Source organism: Dromiciops gliroides, chromosome 1 (assembly GCF_019393635.1).
Source record: "Dromiciops gliroides isolate mDroGli1 chromosome 1, mDroGli1.pri, whole genome shotgun sequence".
Taxonomy (NCBI): domain Eukaryota; kingdom Metazoa; phylum Chordata; class Mammalia; order Microbiotheria; family Microbiotheriidae; genus Dromiciops; species Dromiciops gliroides.
The window spans coordinates 720,419,850-720,432,144 of NC_057861.1; the positions used below are offsets into that span (position 1 = coordinate 720,419,850).

Sequence of the window (12,295 nt, forward strand, 5' to 3'; positions counted from 1 at the left end):
TAACCATGGATAATGGCAGTATTGGGTGGGAGGGAATTAGACATTAATTTCCCCAAGAGTACTAACACATGGGAAGTATTTATACACAAATGAAGCACTTACATAGAATGAAGGGATAAAACAAGAGAGTTGCATGCCTTTGTTAACCTCCTCTCTATTAAACCACAGATATTTATTAAGCAACTATTATGTTCCAGACACCTTACTAGGCACGGGAGATACAAAAGGAAAGAATGAAAAAATCCCTCTTCTCAAGGTGCTTCCATTGTCAGTACAGAGAATATTGTTAATAATATCTATGTGTATTATTTCATGTATATGTAAAATATATATGTATGTGTGTAGGTATACATATACGTATGGCATATAACATACATGTACCTATATGTATATATATTATATGCATATGTGTATATAAAACATATGGAAAGTACATTATTTCTTCATGTTAAAACTGATTTAAAACTTAAATAACTATGTCGATTGTAAAGAATTGTTATTTGAGGTTTTTATGCCTCTGTGCACACTGGAATGGGGCTCCGCAAACAGCAAGGTGCTCTACCCACTAGTTGTAGCTGTTGCAATGGCGCTGGGACCTCACATCATCACCACTCACAGATGCCTACATGGGCCTGGCAAAATTATAATGATTGGAAGCCTAGTGAGGGCAGTCATGTGACTGTCAGAGTAGCCATCCCATTGGCAGGGACTGTGTGGGGTATTTCTGGGATTGGGGGGGTAGAATTGGGCATTCTAGCTGGACGCTGGAACTACAGGAGTTCTGCTGTGTATTCTCAGCTGATTCCTGGCTGGTGGTATCTTTTGAGGTTGTATAATTTCCCTTTCTCCATTTTATTTCCTTTCCCTTGATCCTACTGATCCTGTTTGTGTGTGGTTGTTGTTGGTTTTTTTTTTAAGTTCGTTCTTGTTAAAATAAATCCTGTTCTGTTTTGAGGGAGGCTGCCAGTCTCCTTCCTTGCCCCAATATTGCGGCGAGCCGCTTAGCTAACACTCCCCAATTAAAAACTGGCCCCCACGCTATACTCATGTGTCCTTGCACTCTTTGAAAAAAAAAATTCCATACCATTTCAGCTTTATGATAGAAATATTGGGTGGGTTAAACAATGTGCTTTCAGTGATAGGTATGCCACCTACCTCTGAGGAAATCCCCCATTGTAAAGAACAGAACCACTTATTCACTGCATCTCAGACTCAGTACAGACCTTACATTAATAACAATAACAACAATAAAAACATATGACATTAATATATTACCTATGTTGTGGGAATGCAGTTGGACCCCAAGAACCTTAAAGATCCCAACCCCCCAGACCAAGGGAAAGAAAAAAAAAGCTGTGTCTCCCCCCTCAGGAATAAGGTGTGGCAGAGCATGACCCTGCTATGCTGATAAGCAATGCCAAGGTCTGCAAGATGATATGCAGGATATGGATAGATGCTACATATCCTACTGATATCCCATTATTCAAAGATCTCTTCCTATTTATCTGGCCCTTCCCAGTTTTTTAATTTCCTCTTTCTTTGTTTTATAAAGATACAAAAGACCAGGTCTTTTCTTATTCCAGTGGGACAGATTTTCCATAGTGATTCTGTCTCCTGGCCATATATTCCTCTCCTAATAAATCTTTTTATTTTTCAAGATTTGTGATGAGCCTCCAATTCTTTGGGTGAGGCTTCCACCCAACCCAGGTCACAATTCCCATCAACACCTACTATGAGCCAGGCACTGTTCTAAGTGCTTTGTAAATATTATCTCATTAGATCCTCACAACAAAACTGGGAGGTAAACGCTAATAGTACCCACATTTTATAGATGAAGAAACTGATGCAAATTGTTAAATGAATATATGGATCACCTGGATTTGGGGTCAATCTTTTCCTCAGTGTTTAAGTAAATTCTCTTATAGTCACTATCAACGTGGGACTCTGGAATGCAATCAATTGTCCTGATTCCTAGAGATTAGCAGGAGAGACATTAATTGACCTGAATGATTGGGTCTATACAGTAACTGACTTGTCCATAAAAACTCTCTTAAGACTGCTCCTGAGAACTGAGACCTGGCTACCTTGAAATGGCCTGCTGAACTGGTTTGGACTGCCCTAAGCCAGCTGCTGCAGACAACAACCCCAGGACCCCAAGGAAAAGAAGTAGATGGCATCTAGTGGAGACAGCACCCCAATACTGGACTGGATGAAGGCTGAAAATGCTCAGCATCACAAAGACTCTGTGCCTTTCCCTGTGTCCTATCCACTTTGTCATGTCACCCTATGGTTTTGAATTTTACTATAGGTGGGACTAATTTTGGTGTTTGTGGGGGCTTTCTTTGTAGCCAGCTCCAACCCCCCCATTTGACAATGATCAGTTCCTCTCATGTGACTCCACATTCTCTCAGACCCCTAGTTGAATCTATCTGCCTGCTTGGCTCTGTATATCTTCTAAGAAGTCTGGCCATACCACTCTGTTTTATGGATCACTACCCCTATGACAGGGATCCCTCATGTGTTATTACAGTGAACCTCCATGCCTTTTCCAGATTAAATGGTATACCAGTAAAAAATTGGTTCCAAACAGAAGCTTCCTTGGTCTATGGGGGTCATTGAAATTGACCGCCTGACCAAAAGCGGGGAATGTTAAATGAATATATGGATCACCTGAATTTGATGGAGGTACCTTATTATACAAAAGTATTTTTATGAAACCCTGAATTAATAGGATTAATAGGAGCAAAATGTCCTTCAACTGAACTCCCAAGCTGAGTTTCTCTCTTAGGATGGAAGTCTTCACATGATCATGTTGTGTTATCTTTCTTCTTGGGACAAAATATTAAATTGATATTATGTTTTTAGTTTTTTTTCCCTCTGATTTGTTTTGCAGGAGGACAGGTATGGATATCATGTTCTCTTTCTACTTAGTAGGAGATATTATAAGATCTTGTAATTTCTCTGATCTGTTTATTAATTTTGTAGGAAAAATTAAACATGATTTCTCTGATCTGTTTGTAGGAGGCAAGCAGATGCAAAAGTTACGTTTTAATATTCAACAAAACAAAGGCTAAATGACTTGCACAATGTAACATAGCTAAAATTTCTGAGGCAAAATTTGAACTCAAGTCTTCCTGACTTCAGACTTACTCTATTCAGTGCTCTATTCCAATCTAATAACTAAAGGGTTCAATGTATTCATATTCTTTTCTTTTCTTACTGATCATTACTAGCTCTCTTCCTTTGCCTCAATCACTTTCTGTCTTTCATCCAAAAAAGTTATGGATTAAACAATAAAATAAGAAGACTACTTCATGAGATTTGGTGCATGCTCCATACTGTCTGAGAAATGAATATTTCTCCCTTATATTTAATGACTAATTACTGTATTAGGACCAAGGTTTGCCCCTTTTCTACTTCATCATCCAGAAACCAACAAGCGTGGGAACTCTCTCTTAGAAAATTACCCAGGCCATGATCTAAAAAGACAATAAAAAAAAATTCTAAGTTTGGACTAATGAGTGTATTCCTATTCATTGTGTCTGCTTAAAGACATCTGGGAAAATGTTGACTCCCCCTATTATCAAGTCAGGTGATATGAAAATTGGTATCTCTTTGACCAAGTTTTGAGTGACACAGACCCCAAGATGGTCCACTTCCCATTGTGTTAACCAATCAGAGATGATTAAGAACCACTTGGGAATACTTACTTTTTGAAGGGCATATCAACTGTGAGTCCTCCACCATGAGGGATCTTTGGTCTAACAGGGATGGCCAAATGACCATCATTTTATTAATAAGCTTCTGGTCTTATTAATAAAATAATTGTTAGCCAGCAACAATGTCTCAAACTTTTTTTTTATCATCACAAAGGTCTATAAGAAAATTTGCATTGTGAGGAGACCCATTATGTTTTTCAAGCTGAAAGGAGCCAAGATGGTCAAGGTAAAGGCATGGACTCATCTGAGCTCTGCCAAATTCCCCTCCAAAATCTTTAAAATAGTGTCTCAAATAGAATTCTGGAGTAATAGAACCAACAAAATTTTGGGGTGAAATGATTCTCCACCCCAAGCCAGTTTATGAGGATAGAGGGAAGGTCTTTCTTCATGGGGTAACGGTTTGGCCTGGAGCTCAGTGCAGTGCAATCTACAACCAGACAAGCCAACAGCTGGCCTTGAGGTCAGCTATGACAGTGGCAGCAGAAAATTCAGGAGTAATAAGGTCAGACAACTAATCAGAGGGAGATTACAGGGGACCCTTTGCTGGCACTGGAGACAGGATAGTGTTGAATTGAACATGCACATTTCTCAGGTCTCATTACCAGAGAGAAGAGGAACACTAACACACTAGCACTTGATGCAAAACAGGGAGCAGGGACCCTTTTCATGGTTACAGGGTGGAGAAGATTGCTTGTGGTCAATTAAATGAAAGCTAGGACTCTTGTCTTAGGTCTAAGGAAAAAAGGAGTACTTATACTTTCAACCACAGTAGAGCAGGAGCCCAAATTACAATTCTAGGGTCATGAGGAGGGGAAATATTTCCAAGGAAGAAAAGCAAGTGCCCTGGTCACACTTCCAGGAAGGTGAAGAGTGTGTATAGTCACTAAATAACCATAGCATAGGCCAGGAGAGCAGTGACCAATGTTTCTTTAGATCATACCACTTTGGAAAAGCCAAAAGTTGATAGATCCCTAGAACTAGTTCTCAAAACAAAGCAAAACAAACAAAAAATGAACAAATGCCTATCCAAGAAAACCCCTGAAGCTTGGGACAGTGCCCCTTTTGTGAAGGCCCCAGAGGTTATCTTTCACTTAAAGTTAAAAATTAGTAAATAGGTTATGGAAATGGACAAAAATAACCCGGCCTTAGAAAATTAGGGACAGGGGCAGCTAGGTGGCACAGTGGATAAAGCACCAGCCCTGGATTCAGGAGGACCTGAGTTCAAATCCAGCCTCAAACACTTGATACTTAGTATCTGTGTGACCCTGGGTAAGTCACTTAACCCCAATTGCCCCACAAGAGAGAGAGAAAAAGAAAGAGAGAGAGTGAGAATAAAATTAGGGGCAAGTATATGTCATAATGGAGCAACAGTCCTGGAGTCAGGAGGACCTGAGTTCAATTCCTATTATTATAAATATGACCATGAGCAAATCACTTAACCCTTTGTGTCTCCAATCTCCATTTATAAAATAAGCCATAGAAGGAAATGACAACTCCAGTTCTTTGCCAAGAAAACCCCTAAAATGTGTGCACAGGAAGTTAGACACAACTGAAAACACACAACAACAACAATAGAAAAGTATAATGATAAAGAAGAGTGAGACACCAAGTTAAAAGAAAACAATGGAGTTAAAACAGTTACATGCAAAGCTTCAAAGAAAGAATGTAACTTGGTCACAAGTCCCAAAAAGATTTTTTGAGAAGAGCTAAAATAATTTTTAAAAGGGAATAAGAGGAGGCAGCTAGGTGGTGCAGCGGATAAACTACTTTTCATCATTCTTAATGAAAAGACAAGAGCTGAATAGAAAATTTTATTGGAAATAGAAGATTCATGAGAAGTAAAAAAGGTAAACATTAAAGAGAAATCATAAGGGACGCAATAAAATTAAACATTTTACTTTTCTTTATGGAAAGAAGATGTATGTAACATGTAAGAAGGATTATATATAGAAAGAGGGGAGGGAAGTGTATTGATTATGTTGGGATGATTTCAAAAATAATAAAAATAAGGGGTACTACACCTAAGAGAGAGATATACTGGAAAAAGGAAAAAGAAAGAGGTAGAATGGAGTGAATGATTTCTCATAAAAGATGTGTGAAAGGAAAAGGTTTTACAATGGAGTGATGGAGGGGAGTTTGTGGACAACACTTGAACCTTATTCTCAAAAAATGGCACAAAGAGGCCACAGACTCATTTGGGTATAGAAAGCCTTCTTGATTTATGGGGAAGTAGAAGAGGAAGAAGATAAGATATGGGTGAGATACATTAAGGGAGCCTAGTTAGAAGGAAAATAGACTTTTGAGGAGGAACAGGACAAAAAAGAGAGAGGGATGAAAAAGGGGAAAATAGGATGAAGAGAAAACAGTAATCCTAACTATGAATGTGAATGGGATGAACTCACCCATAAAACAGAAATGGATAGCAGAAAGGATTAAAAAAATACTCTGCCAATATTTTTTTTTACATGAAATAGGTGAATAAGAGACACATGGAATAAAGATAAGGAGATAGAGCAGAATCTATTATGCTTCAGCTAAACTAAAAAAATGTGAAGCAATCAATCTCAGACAAAGCAAAAGCAAAAAAAAAATAAAAGGAAGGAAACAATTTTGCTAAAAAATACAATGGGCAATGGAATAATATTCAATAATAAACATATATGTACCAAATAAAATATCATTCAGATTCTTAGAGGAAAAGTTAAATGAATTACAGAAGAAAATGGATGGTAAATCTATCCTAGTGGGGGTATTCAACTTCCCCCTCCAAGATTTAGATAACTCTAACCATAAAATAAAGAAGAAATAAGTTAAGAAGATGAATAGAATTTTAGAAAAGTTAGATATGCTAGACATCTGGAGAAAAGTGAATGGGAATAGAAATATGCCTCTTTATCAGTGGTACAGGATTACACACACACACACACACACACACACACACACACACACACACACACACACTAACCATATATTAATTCATAAAAATCACACCATATGGGCAGCTAGATGGTCCAGTGGATAGAGCACCGGCCCTGGATTCAGGAGGACCCGAGTTCAAATCCAGCCTCAGACACTTGACACTTATTAGCTGCGCGACTCTGGGCAAGTCACTTAACCCCAATTGCCTCACCAAAAAACAAACAAAAAAATCACACCACACTATAGAAAAAGCATAAATATTAAATGCTTCTTTTTTAAACCATAATGCAATAAAAACATTTAGCAAAGGACCACGAAAAGTAGATTAAATTAGTTAGAAACTAAACAATATGAAGAAATCAAAACTATATATAGTCATCCAAGATGCACCAAGTGATTACTGAATAGAGAAATGAAAATTAAAACAACTTTGAGATATCTCACATTTATCAGTTTGGCTATAATAACAGAAGGGAGAAACAAAAAAAGTTGGTGAGCATATGGAAAAAATGGGACACTAACACATTTTTGGTGGAACTATAAAGTAATCTGACCATTTTCAAGAGAAAAATGGAATTATGCCCAAAGAGTTATAAAACTGTTCACACCATTTAGCCTAGTTATAAGACTATTTGGTTTGTTTCCCAAGGTGATCAGTGAAAAAGGAAAAGAATGTATGTGTTCTAAAATGTTTATAGCAGTTCTCTTTGTGGTTGAAAAGAACTGGAAACTGAGGGGATACTTGTCAATTTGGCACTGACTAAACAAGTTGTATTATATGATTCTAACTGAATACTACCATGCTGTAAGAAATGATGGGCAGGTTGATTTCAGAAAATCATGAAAAGACTTCTGTGAAATAATGAAAAGTCAAATGAGCTAAAGGAAGAAATCATTGTATACAGTAACAGTAATATTGTTGGAAGAATAACTATGAATGACTGTTATTCTAAGTATTATAAATATTAAAATAAACTAAAAGGGACTTGTGAACAAGGATGCTACAGAGAAAGAACAGATATATAGAAATATGCATAGTATGGTTTTATGTACAAATACACTCTTACATATAATAATAATATCATATAATGTAGCATATAGTAATACAATAATATGCAGGATTGGATATGTGTGTGTATGAAATAGTGGCATTTCTTTTATTTTTTGTGGGCCCATGGGGGTTAAGTGACTTGCCCAGGGTCACACAGCTAGTAAGTGTCAAGTGCCTGAGACTGGATTTGAACTCAGGTCTTCTTGAATCCAGGGCTAGTGTTCTATCCACTGTGCCATCTAGCTACCCCCAAAATGGTGTCATTTCTAGTACAGGGTGGGGAGGTAGGAGGGAGATATTTCAGAACTAAATGCTACCAAAATTAAATAAAAATGAGTTATTACCCCATTGATAATGGTCAAAGGATGTGAACAGAAAGTTTTCAGAGAAAGAAATCAAAGCTATGTATAGTCATGTTAAAAAAATGCTCTAATAAAATCACGATTAATTAGAGAAATGCAAATTAAAACAGCTCCAAGGTCCACCTCATACATATCAAAGTGTCAAATGTAACAACAACAAAAATAAAATGTCAGTTATTGGAGGGGATGTGGGGAAACTGAATGCTAATTCACTGTTGGTGGATTTGTGAACTGATTCAACCATTATGGAGAACAATTTGGAACTATGCCCAAAGGGCTATAAAACTGTTCATACCCTTTGATCAAATAATAACACAGTGAGGTTTATTTCCCAAAGACATCTCCCAAAAGAGAAAAAGACCTATTTCTACAAAAATATAGCAGCTCTTTTTCTGGTGGCTAAGAATTGGAAAACAAAGAAATGTCCATCAAGTGGGGAATGGCAAAACAAGCCATGGTATATGATTATAATGGGATACTATTGTGCTATAAGAAAGGACAGGCAGGATAATTTCAGAAAGGCCTGAAAAGATTTATAGGAACTTATGTATAGTAAAGTGAAGAGAACTAGGAGAACAATGTACATAGTGACAGCAATATTATTCAATGAAGAATTGTGAATGACAACTACTCTTAGCAATACAAGGATCCAAGACAATCTCAGCAATAGAAGGACCCAAGAACCCCAAGGGACTAATGACAAAGCATATACTATCCACCTCCAAAGAAAGAACTGATATTGATTGAACACACACTGAAGCATGCTATTTTTCACTTTCTTTCTTTCATTTTTTTCTTTTATTTGAATTTTCTAATAAAAAATTACTAATATGGTAATTTTTTACATAAATGTTCATGTATAAACTATATTTGAATGATTACCACCTGATCGAGCAGGCAGAGAAGGGAAAGGAGGGATAGAATTTGGAAATCAAACCTTTAAATAAAAATTTTTATTAAAAATTAAAATTAAAAAAAGAACTTAAATGAGAGAAAAGACCATTTCTGCACTCTTCTCAGCCCTAAAGGCAGAGAGTGAGTCTGGTTTCAGGCCGTACAGCTTTGTTGCCTGAACCTCTCAGTAGGGGACTGCCCAGTACATGACTCTGAGGAGCCAAGGCTCCTGAGCTTTAGGCCCAGGTAGGGCCTGGGGCGGGGCCTGGGTTTTGTGGGAGTTGGGCTTGACTGGGAGTTCACCATGAGGCACCCCGAGGTGACCCTCACATGACTCGGAGGTCAAGCCCAGACTTGGGCTTTGTTTCTTGAAGGTTTATGTGTGGCTGCGTGTGTTTATGTATGTTACCATGGCACTATTTTAGTGAGTAACTGAAATTCTTGGCCAGACCAAAGTTAAGGCCTGGTCCATGTATTTTGTACAATCTGATTGGCCAACTGGTACCACCTGATAGGTTCTTAGCACTGTGATTGGTACACGTATTTTGTACATTCTAATTGGCTGTTATTGTCATTCTGTATTAAAAAAAAATAGCAACTGTAATAACTGAAATGTAAATAGGGGGATAGTAAAATACCTTAATGTGATTGGTCGGAGGGGACCCCTTAAGGGGTAGAAATAGAGGTGAGGGACCTCACTTCAGTGGACTCTCTGGCACATTCAGAAGAGTGTCCATCTTTTTGAAGATGAATAAATGCTCTGCCTTCTCTCACTGACTGCTGCCTGCTTGGATTCTTTGAGCACGGACTGTTAGTAACACTTGAGCTATTAACACTTGAGCTGCTAACACTAAAGCTGCACAACACTATTTGAGCTGTTAGCTTTGTTTCTAACATTAAATGATCAGTCTATTATAAAGAATGAGTGGTTCAAAGAACAAATCATAACAATAAACAATTTTATTAAAAAGAATGGCGGGGGGCGGGGCAGCTAGGTGGTACAGTGGATCTGGATTCAGGAGGACCTCAGTTCAAATCCGGCCTCAGACACCTAACACTTACTAGCTGTGTGACCCTGGGCAAGTCACTTAACCCTCCTTGCCCTCCCCCCCCCCAAAAAAAAAGAATGGCAACAATGAGAAAAACGTCAACATTTACAGGATACAGCCAAAGCAGTACTTAGGGGAAATTTAATGTCTCTAAACACTTACATGAATAAAATTAAGAGCAGATCATTGTGTTGTTTGTGCAACTAAAAATAGAAAAATAACAAATTAAAAATCTCCATTAAACCACCAAAATGTAAATCCTAAAAATTAAAGAAAAGATGAATAAAACTGAACGTAAGAAAACATACTTGTTTCTCCATTATAATAGTGCATTGATAACCTCATTTCCTGTGAAAAGCCCTGCATATGCTAAAGAAATTCATTTCAATATATGTTATTTCAAAAGAAAACAATCTCCAATTTATAGTAAAAATTGATTTGAGATTATATGTAATCACAACTCTTTGCAATTGTCTTCTTGAATCCTTTAGTTCTAAATCAATAACTTACCTCTTACTTTCAATTCAGCATTAGCATAAATAGTCTGATACTTGTTTTCTGCAACACATTGGTAAAAACCTGAGTCCGACACATTCAGCACACTTATCATGAGTGACCCATTTTCTATTTGAATTCTTTCCTAATAAAATAATAAGATTCAGAGATATTATTATATCAATACCCTATTAAAGAGGATCATAAATTTTAGGGCTATCTAATACAGTAATACAGTTTACCTGGAATTCTCTTAAACAAAATCTCTCAACTATCTTTCAGAATATTTGAAGAAAATTTATAGTTTTTCAAGGGGACAATCATAGTTTTTAAGCTTGGAGGAACCTTAGAGGTTATCTAGTTAAAATCATATTTATAAAGGTACAAAAAAATAATGACCAGATGTATTAAGGTAGTACATATCTGAGTTGGGATTTGAACACAGAGAATCTCACTTCAAATACTTCGCTCATTCTATTCTATTGGACATTATGATTACCCAGGATCACTGCATTCAGGTTCTTTGCAAACTTGTAATCAATTTCAAGTTGATGCATATTATAACTCAACCGTAACTAGAATGCTGTATTAAACAGGTTTGTCCATTTCCTGACCAAGCCAGAAATGTTAATGTTTACAGGTCAGAATTAAATATGTATTTTAAGTTTAGGCCAACTATAAAGCTCTCTGTAATTGGCTCTCAAGGTGACTTGGAATTTGATGACCCTCCTTTAGAGACAAGAGAGAATTGTATTATGCCCTTTCTTCCTATAACCTACAGTAAATTGTCCTTAAACACCGAACATTTCTTCTGTGTGTTAAAATAATATACTCTCTTCCAGTCTCAAGTGCATCTCATGAAATAGTTTAATCGTGCAAATATAACTTAAAACTAAATATTTCAAGCTACCCATTACCATTCCTTAGAGATAATAAAAGTCATCTGCAGGAAAACAGAAAGAACATTGTGTGAAAATGGATACATAGGGGAAATTTCACTAACAGAAACGAAGAATATCTCCAAATGCAGGTCTGAAACAACAGATGGATTTTTTTTTTGCAGCTCTTACAAAGAAAGCACATGCAGAATTAAGGAGAAAATTGAAGTAATAATTTGGCTGATTTAAAGGGGACAAGTGTGACTGCAGTATGAAGAGTAGAGAGGAATGGGATTGGAGTCAGAGAAACAGTATGACCTTGGCCAAGGAAATTCCACTCCTTGGGTCTCTGGTTTTTCATCTATAAAATTAGGAGTTGGGGCAGATAGGTGGCACAGTGGATAAAGCACCAGCCCTGGATTCAGGAGGACCTGAGTTCAGATCCGGACTTAGACACTTGACACTTATTAGCTGTGTGACCCTGGGCAAGTCATTTAACCCTCATTGCCCCCCCCCCCCCGCCAAAAAAAAAATTAGGAGTTTGGACTGAATGACCTCTAATATTTCTCCCAGATCTAAATATTAGATCCTATGAATTCTGCGGTAAACGACCTTTTTCATTTGTATATGGAAATTTAAATTTAAGGTAAGATTTTTTTTTTCATTTTGACCACCATAATATTTGTCTCAGTACTCTCCTTTTTTTGGCCTATTAAAACAGGAACAAATTATAAATCCATCTAATAAAAAAACAAAACAATCTAACCACAAGCCAAGACAATGGGATTATCAACAGTTGATCTGTGATCATCCTGAAGCAGCACTGAGCCTAACATCCATGAGTATAACAGGAGATTAAGTAATAAACCAGCCATATAAGCATATGCATGGTTGCTTAGGGGATGTAAAATCTACATGGGATTGCAAT

General features: G+C 37.0%; 1 protein-coding gene across 1 annotated transcript in view; it reads right to left on the reverse strand.

Moving 5' to 3' along the window:
- The window catches only part of LOC122737331 (contactin-6-like), a 482,372-nt gene that overhangs the window by 147,510 nt on the left and 322,567 nt on the right, over positions 1-12,295 (reverse strand). Inside the window, 1 exon segment of the mRNA XM_043979812.1 lies at positions 10,505-10,634. Coding sequence (XP_043835747.1) covers positions 10,505-10,634 — 130 coding nt within the window.